The sequence below is a fragment of the Scardinius erythrophthalmus genome, assembly GCF_964197995.2.
Source record: "Scardinius erythrophthalmus genome assembly, chromosome: 5".
Classification (NCBI taxonomy): Eukaryota; Metazoa; Chordata; class Actinopteri; order Cypriniformes; family Leuciscidae; genus Scardinius; species Scardinius erythrophthalmus.
The window spans coordinates 30,831,242-30,858,744 of record NC_138225.1 but is presented as its reverse complement, the minus strand read 5'-3'; the positions used below and the strand labels follow the sequence as shown (position 1 = coordinate 30,858,744).

Below are 27,503 nucleotides of genomic sequence, written 5' to 3'. Positions count from 1 at the left end.
TGCTCGCTGTGCAGTCCGCTTCGCGTCGTGCCTAACAACGCCCTTCAGCCGTGACTATTCACGATGCACAACCTCAAGTATCTTATTGCTTATGTACCCTGCATTGTGCTCTAAAGATCAGATTTTGTTTTTGTTTAGATATTAACAAGTAATCAACTTGATTCCATAAGAATCACACAGCTCCTTTATAAATGCTGGATAAAATGTAACTGATATTTTATAGTGTACAATTACAGCTACCACAGGAAAAAACAAGGATTCACGGTCTAGGATTCACATATCAGCATCTGAAAAGTCTTCCTGCCCTCTGCCTAACATGGTAAATATCCTTATGCAGGCTGGCCCAAAGCTTGACATACAGGACACAAAGCAAGGTGACCATCTTTCTGACTCTTTGTGTGCCATGACCTGCACACATTCACTGTGCTCACTGTTGATTTATGTAAGTAGGTATGTATACACACACACACACACACACACACACACAGAGAGAGAGAGAGACGCACACACACACTTTCTCAGCTTGCTTTGTACAAGACACATGTCATCGAACTCATATCTGACAAAAGCACATTGAAATCTGTTTTTGTACAAGACTCCCTGAGAACAACATACAGCGTCATAACCATTGTAGTGAAACAGGGCAACTAGCCAGCATTCAAGTTTAATCACAAATGGCTGTGATTATATGCCTTCATTTGTTCCAAATGTTTGTACAGTGAAACAATGTTGAATTAAGTCAAAAGTTGAATGTAAACAGCTTGAAACATTTTTTTTTAATGTAAACAGTTTTTGTTCTTCTAACAGATGTCTTAAGAAATGTCATTAGATAATTATTTTTCCTCAGAAGTCGTAAAGTTAAGGTAATAGTTGTTCAAGCAAAAAAATAAAAAATAAAAAAAAATCTCGGTGCATGACTATTTGAGTGGCTACATGGCCAACAGATTCAAAGATCAATTTCAATTTAAAAATCTAGTGATTTTTCCCCCTGTGAAAAAATCAACTAAATACCTGAACACATTGGTAACCTAAATGAGCCAGTCCATTTAACATATATCATCCTTATAAGAGCAAAAGCACACCATTATCCACAGATGAAAATCTTTCAGCGTAAGATGGTTTGGAAATGCACTTCCCTTCAGAATCCTGGCAGAGACTGTCACTTGTTCAAGAGTAATTTAACAGACTGCAAAGACCGAATAGTTCTGTGATTATGTTCAGTAAAATTCAAGGCTACCATCACAAGCTTAAAGTAGCCTATACTTGAATCTTAACGACAAATTTTCCAAAAATGGTTTCTAGAATTTCAATGACTGCGAAGTTCATAGAAAGTGCATCCAGTTTACAATGGAGAGACGGTATATTTCTAGACTTTACGAAGGAAGAAGCACACAGAATTAAAATGACATCAATGGCGAGGACACGTTCGAGCTGCACACAGTGCAGTTGGAGCTGGAGGCCGTGGAGAAGCAGATCCGGGACCTACTAGAGAAGCAGGCCGAGCTATGGGTACGGTAATTAGTGCTACTACTAGTAAAAACCCTTTTAACTTAAAAGTATAATCAAGTGTGCTATAAGTATATCCTACTTAAAAAGTATGTCTCGATCAAAAGACTGAGAACTATAGGCCAAATATACTTAGATTTTCTGTCAGTAGGTGTAAGTCAAGTATACTTAAATGAAATTTTAAGTATATTTCTGACAAGTACATAAAAATAGACTGAAAGTATACTTTCCTATTTTTAGTTTAAAAGAAGTATACTGAAAGCACACTTGAACAGACTTATTTTTTCGTAAGGGATAACACAAATACATACAACTGAGCAAAGAAATTAAATAAACAGTGTTTTACATTTTTCAAGTAGGTATGTTTAGATACAGAAATTGAAATCAAATATAACATAACACTGCAGTCTCCAAGTGCAAAGACTGCAAGTGTGTGTATTTGGAAAGGCTCCAAGTATATGTTAATACTTGCCAAGATGTCCATTTTGACAATCTTTTGTGTATTTCTGTTCAAGTTCAATAAAACATGAAAACATTGAGTTCTCTTTCGCATCCTCTTGCACTTGAAATGTTTAAAATCACATTAAAATGCGCACACAGGAATCGATAAGAATCAAACTTGACATTTTATAACAAGTAAGCGATTCCTGACTTGGAATCGATTTTCGCTTTACAACCCCATCCCTCACACAAGAATGATTAAATTTGGGAGTCTGAAATACGATTGAAACCCCCTGATCTAGGACAAGCGATTTTTAAAATGAATGGATGGATTAGAAAGGGAGAGTGTATGGATAAGACTGCGTGCAAATACAGTATCTGTTCTTCAAATTATGTTTACAGTAATGGAATATTAAACTATACTTGGGAAAGTTCCAGAAAAAGGAGATGAAAACATTCAAAGTGAGAGTGAATATTATGGAGTAGGCCTACAGAACCTCAAATTTTCTCTCAATACAATAAAACCACCTGCCGGGGATGATGTTTTTAATCCGCCCCCTTTTTCAAACTTGAATTCCTCTGCAGCACATCAAGCAGTGGGCCGACTCCCGTCGTGGCACCCCTCCGCATGCCATACTTCAACATTACCCAAAGTGAACTCACATCCCAGGGTCTTCCAGCACTGTCGGCAGTCAGCCATGTCAGCACAGCTGCTCCAAAGAGGAACACACACTGATTTCAGCCTAAATTCCCTTTCTAAATATACACTTAAGGCACACTTACAAATATCTTAAAGGGGTCATATTATGCCCTTTTACAAAGTCTTGATTTTGTTTTTGGGGTGTACAAGAATATGCTTTCACACTTGGTTGTTAAAAAAACACATTATTTTTCACAAATTTTACATTATTACAGCACCTCTCTCTCCCCTGGCTCGAATGCGTTCCTGTTTCGATGAAGCCCCTCCTTCTGAAATACGAAATGTGCTGTGATTGGTTAGCTGGCCCAGTGTGTTGTGATTGACACCGCGTGTTCGGGAAATGTCACGCCTCTTGCGGTAACTGCGAATTTCATCTGCTCAGGTGTAAATATTAAGGATGGCCTCAATTTCAAACCAATTCAAGCCTGATTCAAACTTAAGAATGTTAATAAACAAGAGTATCGTCTAGAGCGGTTCTCTTACGAGAGGTCTCTCGTACTGCGTAATTACGCTAGGGGAAAACCTCTTTTCAGCGAGATATTGAAGCCAAAAATTATCCTTAAATTTTTAATAATGTAAAACGCGTTGCGGCAGCATGCAGACATAGGCGAGACAGCTCGCGCACCCATTGGCTGCCTTGCGGCAACTGCAGCAGCCTATCGAGAGAGGCCCTTCATGATGTCAGATCCAATGAGGTCTCTGAGTGAACAGAACAGGTGAAGGGGTCTCCGCTGGCGAAGGCTTCTTAGCAGGAGAAACAGCGAAGTGAAGACTTTGCTGAAGGAGATTAAATCTGATTCCTATAGCGAAATGGCCCGCTTATATAGCCAGAAGCCACGACCGTTCTGGCGGCACCATCCAAGCACCATGATTGGTTCGCGCGTGTCAGCCACCTCACCTAGTCAGCTCTGTTCACGTCACGTCCCGCCGAGACGGGCGTGGCTTGGGCCTATAAATATAGCTTGACAGGCTGATAGAATCTGATTTTTCATCTCTTCAGCGAAGCTCTCGCATCGCTGGATCCCGAGAGGAAGAAGCCGCGCCGTCTGAGAAAGCCTTCTGCGGGACGAGCCTTTGCATCTGAAGCCGCTGGTCGACAACTCGCCGCCTTCAGTCGCCGTTCCTGCTATACGCTATCCGGCGTATTATATCCTTTTCTCTGCTACTGTGTGTTCACCACTGCGACACACTCTTCTAAAAGAGAACACACTCTCTCTCTCCCTCTGTTCGAGCCGCGCAAACTGCGCCGTTCACAAGGGATGTCAGAAGCGGATGGTCACGGGGCTAGCTTTCTTTACGTTACAAGAAAGCTACCCCGCCCTTGCGCCCCGTTCGCACGCGTCACTCACCGGCGAAAGGAGAAAAGAGAGTGTTTTATTCCCGCAGAGGAAAATCCGAGAAAATTCCCGCCGAAATATCAATATGCTATTGCAGTAAACGAGCCTGCACGCCTGCAAACATACAAGACATGATGACCAGAGATGTGTTCGTTACATTTACTTTTTGGAAAAATTTTACTTTTAAGAGTAGATTTAAATGTGGGTACTTTTACTTTAACTCGAGTACATTTCTAATGAAAAAACTGTACTTTTACTTCGTTACGTTGGGCTAACTTTTTCCTGGCGCAAAATGAGGCGGAGGTGGTAAAATCCTAATAATGTATTTTAATAATAACAAATGTTAATAATGTTAATGTTAAATGTTAAATAATTAAATGTTATTTTTCATAGATCATCATATAGCCTAATGTGTTTTTCGGCATTATTTTTGTGGGTGGGGCCTGTACCCCTAGGGGGGTCCGGGGGCATGCCCCCCCGAAAGAAATTTTTGTATATTTTAAAGATAAATTCATTAATCTGGTGCACTTTGAGTCACCCAAATCCACTGTTAAAAATAAAAAAATCCACCCGCAAACCGCCCATATTCTTTGATTTAGATATCTGCATCTGATCACCACATTATAATTATTCAAATTTTCAGTGTTAAGCATGATAATATGGCTACATATCACACTGAAGTTGGCTAATTATAAATGAACATTTATTTAAAATAAAAGTTCTTCTTTTGGCAAAATTACATTTCCTTAATATCCTTAACAGAGGCTTTACTCCATTCAAACTTAAATTGTCAATGTTTCATTACATCACTGTTTGAAAACAGAATAATTTTTTGTACCTTTATAAGGTTTTATTTTATTAAATGTTTGCTCCATCTTTCATTTCAAATTCTTAAATTTAATCAATACATTCAATTAAAATAAGGCATTAGGCTGTTTCCAATCAAATTAAATAATTTACATTGGAAAAAGTATAACTTTATTAAATTAGATTATTTTAAATATTTTTGAATATACAAATAAGGAATGTTGAAAAGAATGATACTTTATGAAACTAAAACACCAGTAGGAGGCGGCAGGCGACCGTCTTAATGAGCGAGTCATTGAGTCATTCATTCAAACGATTCGTTCAAAAGGCTGATTCATTACGAATGAGGCAGTTTATGAATAGGTAATTGAATCTTTGACTCAACCGATTCGTTCAAAACGCTGAATCATTCAGTGATGAAACATGGCTGAAGTGTTGCTGTGAGTGTTGCGGTTGTTCTGCTGTGATCTTTGTTTGGAATTATTTTCGCTGCTGAAACAGAACAAAAACAGTCATTGCGTCTAAAATGTAAGTGACTTAATTTTAACTATTTGTTTATTGAACTGTTATGAAATCAGTCTTGGTTTCAATCTTGATGGCATTCAGGAAAACGAAAGTAGAGTGATGCACGTTCATTGCGTTTTACCGTGATGAGAGTTCCGTGTCTTTCAACAAACTCAACACAAAATTATTTATCTGTCATCCACCCTCGATTAATTGGAATGGAATGTTTTTATTACTTATCCGCGCGCAGCAGCAGCACTATACGGTTTGACTGAGAATGGACACATGCGGTAACCGCAAAAGAACCGTCACGGTGGAAAAAGTGTATCTGACCATGACTGTCTGTCCGAGTTTTGTCGAGAGCAGGAGGCGGCACGAAATTTGACGGAGGCGGCCGCCTCATAATTCTCTATGCAGGAAAAACCCTGGTTCCTCTCGTTACTTTATTTTAATGCAATATGTGTTGTTAAATGCGTAGCCTATAGTTTATTCCAAGCGCGCTGTATCTTTTTTTCTGGGCTTGAACGATGCTCAATTCACAAATGAATCACCCTTTTGAGTCGATTCTGTTCAAAGACTTCATCAAACAACAAGTTAGATCTGTCTAAATCGGTTCGCGAATCAGTTTGAATGATCTGTTCAGTTCCTGCACGCACTGAATCGTCTGAAGCGATTTCAATGGGCTTTATGCACAGCTGCACTACTTCCTGAACTTCAGGCAGGTCCTTTGTTTCCTGTCTGCCATTATTGGACCAACTGATTAATCCAGGTGGTCAGGCACACTTGGATTAATCAGTTTGTCCAATAAAGGCAGACAGGAAACAAAGGACCTGCCTGAATTTCAGGAAGTGGTGCAGCTGTGCATAAAGCCCATTCACACTCGACTCGGAGTCGTAACAGGAAGATTTAAGGACATCAAGGGCGTTAGATGAAGTGGCAGTGGACCTACAGTACAGTCAGTGAGAGCAAATCTTCAAATGCATCATATTTTTACTAGCGATAAAGAGCTTTAGTTGAACATCTTCGTAAGCTGTCTGTGAATGAATGATTCCACAGGACGATATTCGATTTCATTTCACTCAGGTAATAGCCTACATTTTACAACCAATCAGATTATTAGGCCACGATAGCACTACTAGAAAGTATGACATTACCCGTTTTTGGACATATACATTAATTTATACATTAAATAAGCTACCATTGTTCACAGTCTCACAGTTTATGAACACCCGCCATCCCGCGGTAGTTTGTGTGTATTGTTGCGCAGTGGCGTGCGACTTGAAAACGAATGCCTTTGCCTGCCGTAGACACAGTAAACCAGTTTAAACATGCTTGCAGAAATATACATTTGATTATATTTTGGAGAACAGACAGAAGAAGATCCGTCGATGTACTTTTATTTGTTTTGTTTTTGTGTTCAGATGTTAAGTAGCAGTCATGAGTGCGAGCACGTGAAGAGTTTTAACTCTTTCTTCTCTGTGTCAATTAACGTTACATGCCTTTGAATGCAACACTCTGCAGATTCACTTTATTTCGATATTGTGTAATAATCCAAATGTAGTTGTATAAGTTACTAGGCTATTATACAAACCAACGGACAGGCAATGATTTTCGGGCTATACAGATGGCAGAAATAATGCTTATGCGGCGCCTCTCTTCTGTTTTTGTTGCAAAGATAATATGATAATAATCATTTAAATAAAAAAAAATCTAAATAATCATTTTATATATATGATGACTTCAAAGGCAAATGCCTCTAAGTACCATCTGAAATTTTCTTCTAAAAGAGCATTTTTATCAAGCTTGTATGTTTATGTTGTTATTTCACTTAAATGACAATGAAAAGTACCTAAATTAATTGTCATTAAAGTGAAATTACTGAACTTAAATATACAAGCTTGATAAAAATGCTCTTTTAGAAGAAAATTTCAGATGGCACTCAGAGGCTTTTACATCATGAAGTCTTCATATATATATATATATATATATATATATATATATATATATATATATATATATATATATATATATATATATATATATATATATATATATATATATATAGGCCTATACAGACACATCGTGCCTCACTCACCGGCGAAGGGAGGAGAGAGAGTGTTTTTAGTCCCGCCGAGGCCGGACCAACCTCTAATTCTCACACATTTCTCAGTCCCCTCTTAAATTCAGGCGGCTGGAAATGTTAATATTGCAGTAAACGAGACACACGCACGCCTGCAAACAAATGCTGACACACAAAAAAAAAAAAAAAAATGACGCTCACTTATATGCTCGCGCTAACTGAAAGCTTATGTATTTGTCCCCCTGTGGCTCAGTGGCGAACTCTTAGGTTTTCACGCCAGAGACCCATGTTCGAATCCTGGCTCTAGCGGCAGATACAAATTATGCCGTTCGCTTCTCTGAGCTCGCGGCCAGCTTTCTTACATGCAGAAAGCAAACCCGCCTCTCGCACATGATGGTGCTCGAGTATTTATGAGCGTCTAAACATATGAGCCTTCAAAGCATTTCGCTCTGTCAGTTCCCTTCAAAAGGCGACTGCAGATGTGTATTTTGCAGCCAACGAGCGCGTTGTACAACCCTGAAAACCAATACTAGCATTTAAAAGTTTAATTCGGCAATTACTCTCTCTCTCTCTCTCTCTGTCTAAAAAAAAAAATTATTGCAAGCATGCATTCTGAGGTAGGCAAGGCCGCAAAGGATCCATCTGTTGTATCCTTCATTTCATGGGAAACGAAGGCTGCATTTGGAGCCTTCGACTTGGGAAAGCAATCATCGTGCCGCTGTGACGTAATCGGCCTTCGTATGCGCCCTTCAAATGATACAGCCTGTGAATTGAGACGCAGCTATAATGACATGTACAGTATTTTGACTATATAAAGTATGTTTTTTTTTTTTTTTTTTTTACTTTATGAACATCTGGGTTATTGTAACTGCATGGTTTTCAAAATCCATTTATTAAGCACAGACTAGGCTAAACATTTAGTTGAAGATGAAAACAAAATTAATGATCAAGATGACATTTTCTCTACATCCTACATCATGGAACTCTTGCATCCCTAAATTAGACACAAAAAAATGGCAATTGTCCATTACCGCTCATGATAGTACCTATGATGGTACAAGGATTTCCAGAGTAGCAGAAACAAGGATCTATAGAATAATCCAGGAAATCCTGCATTATGGTTAAAGGCACAATATGTAACTTTTTTGCTTAAAAAATAGCAAAAATCACTATATCTATGTTATATATTTATTTTTTTAGTTGTGTACTTGCATTATCCCGACTGTTTCCAACAACATTCAAACCAGGAGAAATTTGTAATTTAATTTGAGAAACGTCCCGTTTCTTTATTTCCGTTTTGTCGCCGCCAATGCCGTCATATCCGCGTTGTCCCTGGTTTCCGCTCGTGCTGCCATGGCAACCAGAGCTATGAACCAGAGCCGTCTGATAGTGACCAAAGCGACTGACGCGGACAACTTTGTAGTTCGCAATGTCTATTTGCACGCTGTTGTTGTTGTTTTGTTCAAACATTATGGACCATGGCAAGCAGACTTTGGATAAAAAAAGGAGAACTAAAACGAGAATCAATATCAGCGCTGTGTTTTCGAGATGCCGAGAGCTCCCATAGACAGTATATAAACGAGAGCTCCACGTCCGAGACTTCGACCGCTCCTACATGTACTTTATTAAACAGGTGAGCACATTTACATAAAACTAATCAATGTTATATAGTTCAACAATGATAAAATGTTATAATATGATCTGTATGTTATTCTAATGTTGATCTAGCTTACTGCTAGTCTCATACAGACAGAATAACACATACATTTCAACACATTCAAATGCAGTTTAGTGTGCTAGTGTAATGTTAGACCAAGTGAAACAGCGCTGCGTTACCTCACAAGTTTAATTTGTCTAATAAACTGACCTGTGAGTAGTAATTCTGCGTGTAGTTCGGTAGAATGAAATGTCCATATTCCGCTATATCCGCGGGACTCGCGTCGCGTTTGGAGCTATTTTTTACAGTCTATGGTTTGGAACTGATAGCTGTCTCTTAGCAATCCCGAACTGCTTCATATCACAGTCACGATAAAAACATCGATGTATTCAGTCATCCATAAACATTAGATCGGTCGGCTTGACGTTGACGACAAGATCCATAATTCTTAGCAAATGTTGCGTCATCAATCTACGCCTTTGTTATTGTAAATAGGTTAGGGACCCCTAGTGGCGAAAAATGCCATACTGTACGTTTAAGACATTAGCATGTGCACACCATCCGGTTTACAGACAGAGTAGGACTGAACAGACAGCTCACACTGTAGTTGAAATGCAATCCTTCAAATAAGCCACTTCAAGCGTTCCTTTGTATGGCAGCTTGTGAACGAAGAGTCTTTATCTATGCATTGTCTATGCTGGTCTGGATGCATCTGAATAAAGAACCTTTTCTGCTGGTTCAGACACAAGCAAGAGTAAAAAGGCAGTAGATTTAGGCAGGTCCCCTAGTGCGGTTTTATCTCATTCAAATGTGCCAATTTTCCTACACAGTTTGAGATTTCTATATTCTTTTTTTCTTTTTTTAAACACTCTCCTTTCAGATGATATTGAGCAGAGCTATTGTTATCTAAGAGTCCGTTCTCTAGGCAAATTAGATACAACAGAGCCAGATAAGGCTTAATCATGGAATAAATTACACTATAGATTCACTATAGATTACACTGACTTTTTAATGTCAGGTTTGCCTTAATCTGCCTCTGGTAAAAAAAAAAGTTGATAAAGTTCAAGTGCTGCATTTCATGAATGTATGACGGAAATTTCGCTGACCACAAGCTTTGATCTTGCTGCCTGGTGGTGGAAATGCGGCAGTCAAGTTATATAAACGCTGGTTCAGCGGTCAGATTATGGTGAAGCAGATATATACGGCGTAAGGTTTAATTCATTTCATTTCCTCAGTCATGCAGTTAACTGATCACGAACTCTGGAATGCCAGAGGGATCAATGCATTCTCTCCTAGCCCTTTTAAGTGACGCATTTTGGCCATTCATAGGCCTGAGACCTTAAATATGTGATATAAAGCGTGATTAGCAGCAGAACTTCTAATAATAGGGAGCACCTGGTCCTTTCATTCAGTCATACATGACTAATTTTCTACGCACTTCTGAGAGAGATTGTTTGAGAAACGGCCTAGGTTATCACCACATCGGTCACTCGGATGATCGGGAAAAGAGCTCACAAAGGCTACAGAGGAATAGCAGGGATTGCATTGGCACCTGACTATTTCCATTTGACATCCCTGGCACAGAGACAAGGATTACTGTCCAATTTAGCTATCTTTTGAGGCTTACCGCTATCTAAACAGCTTGCCACTTCAAAGTGGAAGACAAACAGGGCAGAAATGGACTGTACTCTTGGACTGAATCAGCTTAGCAGAACTCCATTTAAATGGCTGGAGCTCTGGAAGAAAAGGCGTTTTTGATCTCGGAGGAAAAAAGAAGCGTGGTAAACCTACGAGGGACCTCTGCACTGCCCCTCAGTGCTCATATGAGGTAGGACACTTAAATTGGGATTAGCTTTAAAGGTGGAGTGTGGTGGCTAAATAGAAGGATGTTCAATTGGCCAGATGTGTGTTCTAGTGTTCTTGAAGTGAGTGCAGTATTATACATCACATTTAAATGTGCTGAGCTATAGGAATGGCAGTATCCTAACAGCCAAAAATCTCTTCAAACTTTTTCATGATCCGTTTGTGAGGGGCGTTCTTCTTATAAAAGCAGCTTCCATAAAAAAGTTCAAGTCTAAGATTCGTTAATATTTTCTTATATTAAAAAATGAAGTTTATTCCTATGATGGCAAAGCTGATGCCAAATTTACTCTTAAATTTTACTTTTTAGAAATCATATTAATGTTGAAACAGTTGTGCTGCTTAGGCCTAATCATTTTGTGTGTGTGTGTGTGTGTGGAATCCTTGCATTTTACAGGATACTTTGATATATAAAGTTCAAGGAACAGCATTTATTTGAAATATGTATTTTTTTTGTTACATTATGTATTCACTGTCTCTTTTTAATGGGTAAAAAACCGTACTGTCCCCAAACATTTGAATATATATTACTGTATGAGAAAAATATTAAGTGTGATATAAAAACAACACATTTCCAAAAATAAATAACAGGCTTTTTCATTGCATTGCAATTTCATTGAACAAAGAAATATTAAGAATATTCAATTCTGTAAATGTGTTCAAAATTGTTAAACATTACTGTCTTGAAGGCATAGTTCACCCAAAAATACGTGTCCCACAGAAGAAATTGATACGGGTTTAGAACAACATGACGTTAACGGAGCCCCTAAAGGGACATGGTGGTGGGAAAATATGAGATGGGAGGAAAAATATCTATATTTCAATGATTTAGCATTCTCTTACAAAAACATGGGACATGGTGATGAAAAAAAAATATTTCAATGCTTTTGCATCATCTTGCAAAAGTTTTGACTCCCCCGAGAAACTTTGCATTCGCTTGCAAAGAACTCAAAAGGTTTGTGAGCGAAAGCAAAGTTTCTCAGGGAAAGTGGGGAACACAAACGTTTTCCGAGGGGACGCAAAGGTTCTTAAGGAACGCAAAAGCATTGAATTTTTTTTTTTCATCACCATGTCCCATGTTTTTGCAGACCCCAAGCACCCAATTGACCCCAGTTTGAAAATGTCTGACCTAGACGTTACAGGTTTGCTTGCATGTGTGGGTAATTATAGAATACTATCTCATTTAGGGCTGCACGATTTGGGGAAAATGTCATATTGCGATAATTGAGGTCAATATTGCGATTACGATATGCGATATAATAAACAAATGGTTTCATGAGTCAACTTGCTTGGTTCTCAAGGAAAATAAATGCACACACAGATTAGTGATAATCAGCCTAAAGAAAAAAGTTCTTTAGTCAAGAGCAGTGAGTGTTTTTCTCTGTTCCCTTTGTCCTTTGATTAACTTTAGCGACATTTTTTTTTTTTTGATTGCATTTTAACAAGAACAAAACATAATTTACATGCAAGAGTACATATAACCATACATGTCAGGGTTAAAGAATAATAATAATAAAAAAAAAGCAAAAAAAAAAAAATAGAATAACTTTAGCGACAGATGTAATTAGTGGCTACTGTGTACTATCCCTTTAAGACCAGCCGCTGTCAGAGACGCGGATCTCACACGCGCCTCATTCTTTCATGAGTTATCACAACTCTTCATGTTCATCATAAGACTACTCTTATGTTATGAAGACACTCGACAAAAAGACATTTTGGCATAATTGTGTGTGTTATTGTTCGTTCAAGCTCGAAAGAGAACTGTATTCTGTCATGCTGTTTTGTGCGCACGCACGATATTAGCGCGAGTCTTCACAGGCAGCGCGTTCATTTTGGCATACATGTGTGTTGTTCGTTCTACCGCGAAAGAGAACTTGATACTGGCGCGTGTCTATCTGTGTGTGTGTGTGTGTGTGTGTGTGTGGAGGACATTCACAGGCAGCTCGTTCTTTTATGTATTATCGCGCATGAATGGTTTAAAAGCATTTGCATTAATAAGTGCGTTAACAGCTCTAATTTGTTTATTTAATATAAAATCGCAACATTTTGCGTCATATAATCGCGTAGGCTTGACATCGCGATTGCGATTGCGATACGATTAATCGTGCAGCACTAATCTCATTATTTCACCCCTGAGCAAGGTACTTAATCTCAGTGTTTTGTTTGGGAACTGGCCCTGCAATTACTGTAGCTTAGTGGCTTTAGGTAAACAGCAACTGCAAAGTGACAAGTAATTATCTCAAATGACTATTAAGGTAATTAAGCTTCCATTTTAATAAAGCAGATGACGCCATATACATCTAAAACATAATATTTGGGATATTGCAAATGTTCCTAGCACATCATGACTGGTTGCAAAAATACACAAGGATTGATTTCACAAGTCTATTAGTAGAGGAGCATTGCAAACTGGAAATTTAAAATCACTATTATTTCATGAAGACAATCAGCATCAGCATGACATTACACCAGAGATCAACGAGAGAAGGGTTATCATTGGTGATGTTTACTTTGGGCTATGAGCTACAACCACAAAGACACTGTGCAAGGAGAGCAAAGATTATGACACTTTTGAAGAGTTACCAAGCTCAAGCACTTACAAAAGAGATGTCAGAAATGACCAATGGCACACAGGAGAACAGATCAAAAAGAGTTCTCATTGACAATAATGCAAGTGCCTTAGTGAGTACATTTTAAAGCAACAACATTCATTAAAAAACAAGATGAAATGCATATTTCAACCAATACAGTATAAGAGCAATTCATTATTTAAAAAAACCCATCCCATTACTTAAAAAAAAAAAAAACTTTTTTTTTTCTTTTTCTTTTTTGTAAATGAAAATAATGATTAAAAAAAATTGATAGGGGGAAAAGGGTAGCCAATCTGACCTGGTTTATATTTGAACAATATGCTTTAAAATACTGATTGTCTTATCTACATGAGCTTTGAAATATTGTGAGACACTCTTCTCCACTGTAAATTAAAAGGAAAGTGAAGGTGAAATGTGCATGTCCGACTGCAGAGTATAAGACCAGTGAAGGAAAGACACCGAATAGGAAAAAGAGAAATCGCCACATCTATGTATATGATACAAAGCTGGTCAAATTCGTATATCACATACCACTGAAACGGTACAGGGCTGAATAGTGCTCCCATCTCAAACACATTTGTAATCTCTGCTGGCTTTTGTGCTGCATGCAATACAATATAGAAGTGACTATAATATATGATCTAATCTAGATGATACGAAATGCTATGAGGACTTCACTTTTAAGTAACACTTGAATACTTTTTGATATGCTTCATAAATTTGAAATAACTTGTTTAACCAAGGAAAAAAAAGGTTTGAATAGCTTATAAATGACGTCTTTGATGCAATTCAGATTTTTCTTTTATCAAACATATATTTTTAAACATTGCATAAATGTGAATTATATACAAGCAAACAGAAATTATCTCTAAAATACCTCACTGCATGTAGGGAAATAACTGTAAGCTATTGAAGGTGCAAAAAACTGTAGATTATTCAACAGTGGGATAAAAGCGCAAGACAAAGTGTTTAAACATACAATAAAATAAAACAAAAAAGAGAAAAGAAACAATAACTCTTATTGGAAGCCGAATCTTATAATTCAGCTGGGTGAGGAAAGACAATAAATGAAGCAAATAAACGTGTGAAAGGAATGCTGATGATCAGCTCATCTCCTCCTCACTCGTCATCGCTTTGGCTCCCCTCTGACTGCTCCTGAAAACAAACACACAATGACATTACACGCACATGCAGACACATAGATCGGCCCACGCTAGAGCTCTGGTGACCCGCGTCCACCCCCGCGCCACACCTGACTGAACGCTGGTCTGTAGAGCCTCATTACTCGTGGACTGAGCTGCTTACTGAATGTGCTCTCTTATTTCTGGATAATGAGACAATCTCACACTGATTCATGGGCCATGGTCACAGGGCTCTGAGATGATCACACTGACTTGATGTGAGGAGGCTAAAGGCCTATTTATACTTCTGCGACGAACTCATGCCGTAGCTACGTCGTAGGCTGTGTGTAGCGCGCGTACCCTTTGGCGTACCCTGACGTGCACCTCTCCAAAAATGTAACAACGCGTCAACTCTACGTGGACGCAAGCGCTGTGATTGGTCTGCTAGGACCGCTCCCTTGGGTTTCACACGCTCCCTCTGCATGCGCGTCAACTCGGACAACGACGCAGAAGTATAAATGAAAACCAACGCGTTGCCTACAGCATAGAGGCTACGGCGTGAGTTCGACGCAGAAGTATAATGAGGCCTTAAGCGATTTACTGACATTCAGACATGAAGCGATCACATCAATGGAAAAGAGCGCATGTGAATGGAGGTTTTGAAAGCGAGAGAAACAGACAGACTTACATTTTCCTCTTGAACTGCAGCAGATGGGATAAAGAGATGAATGAATGAAAGGCACAGTGTGTTCTTTTTTCTCATAAATAATTCCCAAAGAGAACTACATAACACCTCAAATACCACTTAGATGTTGAAAGATAAGGACATGTGGCTGAGCATCTATAAATCTCTTTGTAAAGGTTTTTTTTGGGGGGGGGGGATGGGGGGTAATATCCTCAAGCATATTCAATCAAAATGTCAATGTATACACCTGAGGTTTTTGATTACAAGATTAGGCTAAATGTCATCTGGCTAAACAGATTGCAGCAATGACAGGCCTAATTGATGAGAGCAATAGTAGACCTACATTCTCCTCTTGTTCGTCCTCGCTGTCATCGTCACTGACCACAGGCTTAGCCTTTCCACGACTCGGTCTCTTCTTGCCTTTGTCCTGACATCTCTCGTCCCGTTTACTCAGCTTAATTTTCACCTTCACTGACTTAGCTTTAATAAAAAATAAATAAATAAAAAATTGTAATAAAAGAGAAAATTAAATAAATATAGCACAACTCTATCAGAATTATAAACACAAATTAGCTTATAGAATTGTTTGTCATTTTAATACGATAACACTATGACACATCTATTAAAAGTCCATCTCAAATGCCACCTTTCTAAAACAGTACTTTGTAGTTAACCTGTTTCTTTGATCAATTGTAAAATTAACATTAAACATTAAAGGATTAGTTCACTTTTAAAAAAACTTTTGCTGATAATTTACTCACCCCCATGTCATCCAAGATGTCCATGTCTTTATTTCTTCAGTCGAAAAGAAATTAAGGTTTTTGATGGAAAACATTCCAGGATTTTTTTCCATATAATGGACTTCTATGGGCCCCAAACGGTTCAAGGTCCAAATGACAGTTTCAGTGCAGCTCCAAAGGGCTTTAAACGATACCAGACGATGAATAAGGGTCTTATCTAGCGAAACGATCGGTCATTTCAAAAATAAATAAAAAAGTTTAAGTTTTATAAGGACAAATGCTCGCCTTGCTCTGTTCTGTGATGCGCGTTCATGACATCACGTAATATGCAATTACGTTGAAAAGGTCACGCTTGAAATTTTCTTTTAGGATTTTTAATATTAAAACACCCAGGATACGCACACGAAATGGGCATTTTAAACGATAAACTGACACAAAGACATTTGAATATGTGTATATGGTCCTCCTTCCGCACATTTGTAAACACTGACTCGGTACTACCGCCTACGTCAAGCGCGACCTTTTCAACGTAATTGCGTATTACGTGACATCACGAACGCGCATCACAGAACAGAGCAAGGCGAGCATTTGTGCTTATAAAACTTAAACTTTTTTATTTATTTTTTAAATGACCGATCGTTTCGCTAGATAAGACCCTTATTCATCATCTGGTATCGTTTATTAAAGCCGCACTGAAACTGTCATTTGGACCTTGAACCGTTTGGGGCCCATAGAAGTCCATTATATGGAAAAAAATCCTGGAATGTTTTCATCAAAAACCTTAATTTCTTTTCGACTGAAGAAAGAAAGACAAGAACATCTTGGATGACATGGGGGTGAGTAAATTATCAGCAAAAGTTTTTTTTAAAGTGAACTAATCCTTTAAAGACCTCATGAAATCTTTAGTGTTTGTGGCTTTTAGTCTATCAGACGTCATCAATATGCCAGTGTACTCGATGAAAATGACAAAATTCACTTTTAGTAGATAGACATTTAAAATGTAGTATTCTCTCAAAAATACAAATGACATCCTGCATTGCACTGATTTTTGTCCAATCAGATGTCATTGCAATTGACTAGCAAGTAGAAAATCATGTTCATGCTGTGATGTAACTAAAGCCTTAAGTCACCTTTCCACTATTTTCAACATTTGTGTACGGTTGCCGCATTTCATCCCCTAGAAGTAGTTGAATGGAACTTTCAAACTGGCCATGAATCAGTCGTTGTCTTCCACTTATTCATCATGAGTAGAGATTCCCTGATATGATTGTAAAGCGCTTTGGGTGTTCAGTAATACATATGAAAGCGCTATATAAACGTCTCATTCTATTCTATTCTATTCTATTCTATTCTATTCTATGTTAAAATGAATTACTGAATATAGGCCTTTGAAACGTGCCGTCCAAACAACCTGTTTCAACAAAGGAAAGAACTGCACTTCTCAAGCAAGTACAAGGTATTGTAGAGCTTTAGCTTCATTAGTATCAGTGAATTGGTCCTTTGTTAATGAAAAATCTTACACTCTTCCTCTGAATCTTCCTCATCATCATCATCATCATTGCTGTCATCGTCACTCTCCTCCCTGGCAATCTTTTGTCTGGCACTCTTGAATACTGACTGGAGAACGATGGAGTCCTCATAGATCTACAAAAAACAAAGGGTAATTTACAAGCAATAATTTAAAACAAACATACCCCTTGCTGTGATTAACAGTATTATCTGCAACCCGAACAAAGTAGGAGCAAGGTGAGGTAAAAATAATAAAACCATAATCTGACACATTCCTTTCAAATAAAAAGGGATGCTTGGAACTGTTTGAGAGATTTGATTATATTTTTGTAGATGTCTAGACTCCATTTCCAGATTGTGCTAATTTCAGAAGAGATTAAATATTGATTTCAAACACACAGACAAAATCTGGTAAGTAATCACAATACACAATCCACCATGAAAATGCTGTGTAAAGAGATCCTCAGAAATGGATATAACTGATCTGAAATATAATGTGCAGTTCTTCTTATAAACCTCTGCATAAATAAATGCAATACAAACATCAGGGAATTGGCAGTAATAATCTTCTTTAGACAAACCAAAAATCCCAATTTTATAGAAGACAATAGCCATTTACAAACAGATCAGTGGCTATTCATGACATGCTTAATATTTCCATGTATGACAAGCACTTTATAGAACTCCTGCAATATAAAATCACTGCAAAATGGTGGTGTGGTCCTACTAGGTAATTCATACCCAAGACAGTCATGGAGGTTGTTCAATCCATTTATTCACTCACCTGTGAGCCCTCTAGATTGTAAGTCTGAGCATTGTGACAAAGAAGCATGACGTCTTTCTCCAGATCGCTCACACTCCTGTACTTGTGGCAGCGCACACGCTCCTGCAAAAACAAGAACACTTCTAACACCAAAACATCCTTCACCTGTAGGGTGCAACATTAACAACTGAGGAAATTGCCAATTAGAGTTGCAACAGAAAATTAGAGACACCGACATTACGAAAAACACGCAAGGCGAGTGAGGCGGCCCATTATAAGGACGAAAACATCAGTTTATCTCATCTTAAAACACAAACCAATTCTCTATGGCAGGATAATCCTGTTATCATCCAGCCAAAGTAATGAGTGTGCCAGTCCTGATCAGACGATAATATGTCACAGCAGAACATATAATATGTGATGTCCAGATGTGTGTAGGCTTTAGGGCCACACTGAAATAAAAGATGTACTGTAACTCACGTACCTTGATCTTCTTGAAGTCCACTGGCTTCCTTATCAGTTCATAGTATTCAGGGAGCTCTTTCCTGGAGGGCAACTGTACAAAGACCTCGCTGAGCTGACGGCCTGATCTGTGATCAGAAACAGAGATTGAGGTTTATCCTGACTTCCTCAGACTGCAAGGAGAGAGATAAACTATGCAATCAGCCTGGGTGGATTTCCAACTTGGTGGAATAACGTCCAACTGCTTTTTATTATCATCATATTGGTGCTTTACTGACTATTATCCCTCAAGTTCACCCCAGGCCAACAGGAGAAAACACAAGTCTAAATCCAGGACAACAGCAAAGGTATAAAGGTCTCCAGGAGTAATATTTTTTTGAGACATACTGCCGACAAGGTGTTTTTTTACCGTTTACAGCTCTTATCTGTCTGTTACAGTTGCTTAAATATTTATGACACAGCGCAGATGATTCATTACACATTCAGTGATTACATCAGGGCTCAAATTGGTGCCGACCTTCATTCAGACTTAAATTTATAGTTTTTGCTGCAGATGTATGTCTGTGTTAGTCTCGGGGCTCAGACTGCAGCACAATACCAAACAGCTTTCAACTAAGCTGAAGGATGAATTCTGCTCATTACAAACTCAGCATTTAGCTCAGTCTAACATTTCTAAATTGGCGGCTCAACATGTCAACAATTTCAAATGGATCAAAATGCCAGCTATGTCATTATTATGATGACATGCAGCAATTTAAAAAAATGTGATGTGAATGTGATTTTAAAAATGTGCTTATAGGACTAGTTAAAATTAAGGTCTGCAATTATTTTTATTATTAAAATATTTTCTCCTATCCTGGCTCATGCAAAGAAAACTACAAGCAAGTGATCTGGGTGGGATGCACCAATATTAAAATCTGACACCGATAATACATGTTATCGATTTGTTCATGTTATCCAATATTAAAATGTATACAATTTATACTATTTTACCAAAACATTTTTTTTAAAAGCTACAAGATAATTTAGGCATCATAACATTTTAATAATGTACAGCCTGAAAATCATTTTTGAGATTAAAGGGGGGGTGAAATGCTATTTTTTACACTGTTAAAGAGTTGGATTCCCATGCTAAACATGGACAAAGTTTCAAAAATTAAATTGTACATTTGAAGGAGTATTTCTGTTCCAAAAATGCTCCTTCCAGTTTGTCACAAGTTTCGAAAAGTTTTTTTCGAGTATGGGCATGTGTGACGTCAGATGTAGCGGAATTTCCTTATACGGGTCCTAAGGGCACTTCTCCGGAAGGACGCGGGCGTGCGCGCAACCGTAGACCAGAGCAAGAGAGCGAAAGCAGTACGCCCATCAAAGCGCTATGCTCGGCTTTAGGGAAGTCAATGTCACCAAAGAAGTGGGTTTTTGGTTGCCAGGGCATATGACGGCAAATCAATGCCAATAATAAACGAGCGCACAACTGATGCGGGCGCGCGCGGTAAATGACTTCCGCGAGAGGATAACAGATCTACACGCGAAGAAACGGGAACTCGCGAGCTCATTCAAACCCTACTTTCTGTTAATAAAGTTATCTGGTAAGAATCTATTCTCTATTAACAATGCATTAAATCACATCACACATCAATAAACCACAATAAATAAAACAAATGAAGTGATGTCTCATGTCTCAAGTCAAGTGAATTACGAGTCATTGGACAGGCGTCCAATCGCAACTGACTTCTGGAAAAGGGGAAAAGTAACCAATGACATTTGAGGTTATTAAAACAGTAAGTCCCGCCCCTCGACTGCCAAAAATAAAATTGTTCGAGCGAGCAAAAGCAGCAGGCGAGAGCAGATCAAGCGCGAGCGCGTGGGGAATGATCATGCGCGCGCGCGAGGGCTTGTATTGCGTGCAGAGATGATGTTATGCGCGCGCGCAGGGTTTGAATGAGCTCGCGAGTTCCCGTTTCTTCGCGTGTAGATCTGTTATCCTCTCGCGGAAGTCATTTACCGCGCGCGCCCGCATCAGTTGTGCGCTCGTTTATTATTGCCATTGATTTGCCGTCATACGGGCAAGACAACCCTGCACAGATTCCCAAAGAACCCAGCGTTAAGGGACCAGTGGATGGAGTTTGTTTTTCCAGAGCATCAACGGAGTTGTGCAAGACTGTTTGTTCCCTGCATTTCGACGATGATTGTTTTATAAACAAAGCCCAGTTCGACGCCGGATTCGCGACGATCGTCTAATGCTTAAGGATTATCACAACGATAAAGGTTCACGGTCGTGCGTTGGAACCGCAGGCGGTGAGTAAAACTGCTTTTCTGCTTCAAATGTCTGAGTGTTGTTAGCTATCGGCGCGTAAGCACAGCTTTAGCACCGCTCACACGGCACGCCTCCAGCCGCTCGTTTTTTTCCGGAAAGACTCGGTACAGCCTATCTTTCTTTTATAAATATAATAAAACTAAAGACTTTTTGGAGATTTGACTGATGCAGTACTACTCTATAGGTACTCAAGATTAACATGAGATTGACTGAAAATGAGTGTTTCACCCCCCCTTTAATTTAAATAACTAGAGATTACATGACAGCAAGGTAATCTAAATGTAAAAGTATCATACACAATTAAATATACAAAATCTACCAACACAGATAAATGAAAAAAATTAAATAGTCATTGATATTGGCCAATAACCTACTGGCTCTGTGCTCAACTAATGGCTTACGTTTTTTTGTTTGGCCAACCAATGGCCTAAATCCTCTTTTCAGGAAACCTGTTTGAAACCAGTCATTTTGACAAAGACATTTCAACTTCAAAACCCAGGTGAAAGCATTTTATGCTCTGTTGTTTGGGATTAGTCATGAAAGTGTGGCACTAAGACTAAGAGACCACTAAGAGTTCATTTCAGAACAAATGCAGCTGTGCTCAGTTTTCACATTACCTGACTCGTTAAGTTCAACAGAGTCATATATTTTAAATAATTGCCAAGGACGTCTGTTTCTAAGACGCTTAAGTACTATCACATTTCTAGACGTCTTGGTTTAAATATGGGCTAGATTAGAGCGATTTGTCTATCATGTAAAATTACTGCCATGTCCAGACAGCAAAATTATTATTCCACAACTGATACAGTATATGCTGTTAACTAGGAGGTTGTCATGGGGACCACCAAGAGAGAAACCCAACATATGATCAGTGCTACTCTTCAATCTGTTGGACTGCAGCTTAATTGGGTGACACATCAAGCCCATGTCCTCCGCTCAACTGAAATCAAACCGTCACTCTAAAGCTGGTTAGAAATTCTCAGGGGAATAATAGTCAATATACCATGAACAACATCCACTACATTACGAGTGTGACATTCAGATTACATTATTAATCAGAACACTGATTAATCATCAAAATGTAATCAAATTAAGCTTATTAATTGCCAATTGATCAATCTCATCGCATATGTGTTCAGCTAATCATCTGAGCATAGAGGAATAACTAGCTAGAGCTGCAACTCATGTCACATCCCTGACACAAGTGAGCACCCATGCATGGCAGAAATGATGCATGCACCGGCTTGTAAAAATGAAGTGGACTCGACATATTCAGGCGTAATTAAAATTATTAAATCGCAGATATTTCTGTAATTAATCATGATTAATTGCACCAAACATTAAAGTTTTTAAGATATTTTTATATTGTAATAATTTCATATTTAATCTCCAAATTAATGTAGAAACAACATAAAGATAGTATATTTTAAATTGTTTAATGGCATCTGTTTATAAATGAAGGCCAGTATCACTGATACTAATACTGGTACTGATGTCTCTCTGATTTGTTTTTCTCAACTTTAGCAATTAATTATAGCAATTCAACATTACAGTATAGTTGAAAGCTATGGATTTTAACATTTATTAGGCTTTAAAAAATATAGTGAACTTAAAACATTCTTCACATAAACCCATTGTAATAAAGATCACATTTACTTGTGTTAATATATCAGGGCTCAGCGCTAATGATTTTTTCTATTGGTCCAGTTGGGCTGGTTCAGATTTTTACCTGCCCAGCAAAAATGCTCCAAAATTACTTTTCATTGTTTTTGACCCATGTAAACTTGTACCACTATAACGGTGCTTTAAGATTTTCAGGTAGGTATAACAGGTAGGAAATATACAGAAATTGAATAAGTTATCAAACACTTCACAGTCTTCACTGCATAAATTACAAATTAAATATAGATTAGTCCTTATTAAAGCTACAAAAGTTATTCACTCAAGAGCAGTGAGTGATTTTCTCTTTTTTTTGTTTGTTCTTTGATTAACATTAACATTATCCACACATGACGCAGATCTGACTCGCATTACATTTTCTCACAACTCTTTGCATTCATTTAATACTTTATTTAACTCATTTAAGACCGTACTTGCGAGGACACTCAAAACGGGCATTTTGGCAAAATGTTCTGTGTTTTTGTCCGTTCAAGCATGAAAGAGAACATAATGCAGTACTGGCGTGCTGTCTGAAACAGCTTTCTGTGCGCACGAGTCGTGTGTGTGTCACACAGACAGGAGATTCAAAGTTCTCTTTTGTGTCTTGTCATGTTTGAACGGTTTAAAAGCATTTGCATGATTAAGAGCGTGATCATATAATGTCACGCTAGCCAAAAGATGACGGGAAAAAAGGATGCTGCGTTAATTGCGTTACATATCTGTGTTGATGTGTTAAACTGGAGAAAAAAAAAAAAAAAATGGCAAAATGAATGCAATCATTTTGACAGCCCTATTTCAAACAGATTTTGAAAAAGACTATATCTACTTTTTACAACGATAGTGTACATAAAAAAATGCATTAATAGTGGAAACTGCCAATACTCACATATTCTGAAGTTTTTTTTTTTTCTTTAAATTAAATTTTGAGTTGCACATTTTGCCATTTTAAAATTAACAATAAATCAATTGTTAATTTGAAATGAAAATTGGTTATGGACAGTCTTGAAAATGGGAACAGTTATGCTCAATGAATTAATCAACTTAAAGGACACCATGCAGGATTTTTTGGCTTGCTGCCATTAGTTCAGGGGTCACCAACACGGTGCCCGCTGACCACATGAGTCGCCCGCAGGCCTGTTCTAAAAATAGCACTAGTGAGCTGCATCTGAAATTAAATTTGATTCTGTTGCTATTCTTTTTTAATCACACTTGCATTTATATATTTTTAAAAATGACAATATCTTAAAAATATGTTCATTATACATGAGTTTAGATAAGTTTAGGTGAACTCTGACCTACTCTAGTTCAAAAGTATTTTGCGCGAGACAAAACCAGTGCTCATGGAGAGTAAGCTAGCGATATTTTTTTTTCCCCTTTTAAAATATTGAAGAATTGTGTTCAATTTAAAAAGTGTTTTAAAAAAATGCCACAGATTTGGTCATTAGTTCAAAATGTGACAAGATTTATTTAAAAATATGCAAGTTGATTTTTCTAACATTACATAATTGATAACTTTTTGAAACAACGTAGTTCATGATTTGTTAAAAGGGTTTGTCAGTGGCTAGTGAAAATGGGACATTTTTCCTATGAAATGTAGTGATGTAAGTGATCATCTAAAAATGTAACAATTACTGAGATTAAAGTGCTGTATATTGATATCTGTTTCCCTCCTTATTGTCATTGTTGCTAATTATTGTGAGAAATCATTTACGTGATTAGTGTCTTCACATAGATGAGTATTATTAATAACGTATAACTAAAGGCAAACTGAGCAAATTTGTTATTTCAGAAGAGCGTATCAAACTGGTAGCCCTTCGTATGACTCAGTCAGGCTTGTGCACAATTCAGAATTGAATTGAGAATGACTCCTTAATTCCAATTCAATTCTTGAATTTGAATTGAATTTGAATTGATGTCAAAAACAGGATCTAGAATTACAATTCGAATTTGAATTAAAGGAAGCAGAATTGCAATTCAATAAAAATTCAAAGAAATTCATATACATATTTGGATATTTAGATATGATTGCATTATAATATGTGGGGTGGCAGTGGCTCAGTGGTTCATGTAGGTTGTCTACAAACCGAAAGGTTGGTGGTTCAATCCCCGGTTCCACTTGACCAAGTGTCAAGGTTTTCCATGAGCAAGACACCTAACCCCAGACGAGCTGGTTGGCGCCTTGCATGGCTGACGCCGTTGGTGGATGAATGTGAGGCTATGGCGCTTTGGCGGCCATAGGTCTGTGAAAGCGCTATATAAATGCAGTCCATTTACCATTTAGTCACAGAACAAATAATTAAGTTTGATGTATTGTAATTGTAATTTTTTGGAACATGACTCCATTTCCCAGAATGCTTTACTTTAACCAAGTATTTAAAATGGTTGCTAAACAATTTGAGGTGGACATCTGTTTGAAAGCACAATTTGATGGCCAACACTGGACTTTTTAAGTTTCAGAAGTCCCTTACAACTTCACTCTGCACCTGTTGAGAGAATCTTTAGTGTTGCAGGAAAGATATTCAGACCAGAACGGTGCAGACTCAATGAAAAGGAGTTGAGGAGCTATTGAGAATTAGATGCAACAGTGTTGCTCAGTAATTTTTTGCATTGGAATAAATGATAACTTCATTTACAACAACTTTGTGTTTGTGTGATTACTTTGAAATGAAAATTACATTGGAACAAAACTAATTAAACAACACTGAGGGGGTAATTTATTTCAAGAATTTGATCAATATATATTTTAGAACAAAATGTATGCAGGGTTGAGGAGTAAATAGTTACGTGAAATGAAATTTCTGTTATTAAATTACAAAATTAAAGTAATTGTATTTAGTTGTATTACTGAGGTAAAATGTTTAATTCAACTAGTTACTAATCAACTTAAAACGAAATTGCTTTGCATTGATAAAGTTATCCAAATAAAGTAATCCAAACCACATTTATAATGGGTAACTAATAACAGTAAGCAATAACATTTACAAAGTAACCTTCCTAACACTGAATGCATGCGAGACTCAACACATTCTTTCTGTTGTGTGACTGTGTGGAATTTCTTTGAATTGCCATGAATTTAATTCCACTTCCTGTCATTCCAATTCAAATTCAATTCAATGTCCTGTGGGGCGGATTAAATTCAATTCAAATTCCAATTCATGAATTGAATGGAGGCCAATTCTGAAATTCTGAATTTTGCACAAGCCTGGACTCAGTACCCATGAAGTAGCTCTCAGTTTCAAAAAGGTTGGTGACCCCTGCATTAGTTTTTACAAAGCCTCTCCTCCTTCATGATGGCCCTGACAATACTTCACCTTAAATTACTTCTGGTCGTTACTCCAGACAAGAGTCATTCCACATGTATACTCCGGGACACAGTAACAATGCCTGTCAACACACTATTTGTCTATCTCTACACTGCAAATTCCTGGAAAAGCTGAGATGTTGAGAACAGCATGTTCAATACAAAACCACTGAGAGTTCAATGTTAAAAAATTGACATTCTATTTAGGGTCACCTTTACTACAAATGAACAGACAATCAAACGGTGATTAAGGAGAGCCAATCCAAAGAGTCACCTGCAACAATACAGTGAGGTGAGGAATGGGCTGGCAAAATTAGCCATTATTGGAAGTTTAACAGCACTTACGAGTCTCTGTAATTGATGACCGTATCGACAATAGCATTCATCTGTTTTGTGAGTTTGGGTGGGTTTGGGGAGAGCTTCTCTGCTGGAGGGCGTCCTCTCCTTTTCTTGGCCTTGTCTCCGTCCTCACGCCTCATGTCTTTGTCCACATGTCTCCTACGCTTGCGCCTCTTCAGTCGTATTTCCTCCTCAATTTCCTCCAGGTTGCCATCCTCTATAGCCTGCCAAAATTCAACAGTTAAGATCACACTGAGTAATTAATGAGGTGGGAAATTACGAAATGGAAAGCAAACAAGACAATTGTTGATTGCTAGATTAAATTCACTGTCTACTGGCAATTTGCGCTCGACGTTCATGTGATTTTAATCTAAATTCATTCTGCCAAAGAATGAGAAAACCAGGTATGTTCAGCAGTTGCGACCGAAGCCTTTCTTCTAAATCTTTTAAATCACATGCTGATTCATATACATGCCAAACAGAAAAATGCCATCAGTGTGATTCTGCAAATGCAAATTTTACTGATTAGGCTACTATGCATGACAGTGAATATTTGATTTGAGGACTTCTTCCCAACTCCCCATTGGCAGCCATGAAAGCCATGTTCATTACCATAAACTACATCTAGAAGTGAAAGAAGCTTCTGACTATAGAGAACTTGACTATGGGCTCTGATTATGGAGCCATTTGTGACCCTGGACCACAAAACCAGTCAAGTCGCACAGGTATATTTGTGGCAATAGCCAACAATACATTGTTGTATTGATATTAAGTAAAGATCATGTTTCATGAAGATATTTTGTACATTTCCTACCGTAAATATACAAAACATTTATTTTTGTGAGTGAACGCAGCACAATCACGAACATAAATGGACAACTTTAAAGGGGATTTTCTCAATGTTTCGATTTTTTGGCACCCTCAGATTCCAGATGTTCAAATAGTTGTATCCTGGCCAAATATTGTCTTATCCTAACAAACCATACATCAATGGAAAGCTTATTTATCCAGTTTTCATATAATGTATAAATCTCAATTTCAAATTGTGACCCATGTGACTGGTTTTGTGGTTCATTGTCACATTTGGACTTTCATCAGTCACACAATCTGACATGATTGAGCTT

At 37.9% G+C, this 27,503-nt stretch overlaps 1 protein-coding gene across 1 annotated transcript in view; it reads right to left on the bottom strand.

The window, feature by feature from the left end:
- Positions 1-13,144: 13,144 nt before the first annotated feature.
- The window catches only part of smarca2 (SWI/SNF related BAF chromatin remodeling complex subunit ATPase 2), a 42,870-nt gene continuing 28,511 nt past the window's right edge, over positions 13,145-27,503 (bottom strand). Inside the window, exons 28-33 of the mRNA XM_081364772.1 lie at positions 26,386-26,603; positions 18,786-18,891; positions 18,323-18,424; positions 17,550-17,673; positions 15,633-15,769; positions 13,145-14,638 (exon numbers count right to left, since the gene is read on the bottom strand). Of these exons, the coding sequence (XP_081220898.1) occupies positions 14,603-14,638; positions 15,633-15,769; positions 17,550-17,673; positions 18,323-18,424; positions 18,786-18,891; positions 26,386-26,603 (723 nt within the window). The 3' untranslated portion in view covers positions 13,145-14,602. The remainder of the gene's footprint in view (positions 14,639-15,632; positions 15,770-17,549; positions 17,674-18,322; positions 18,425-18,785; positions 18,892-26,385; positions 26,604-27,503) is intronic.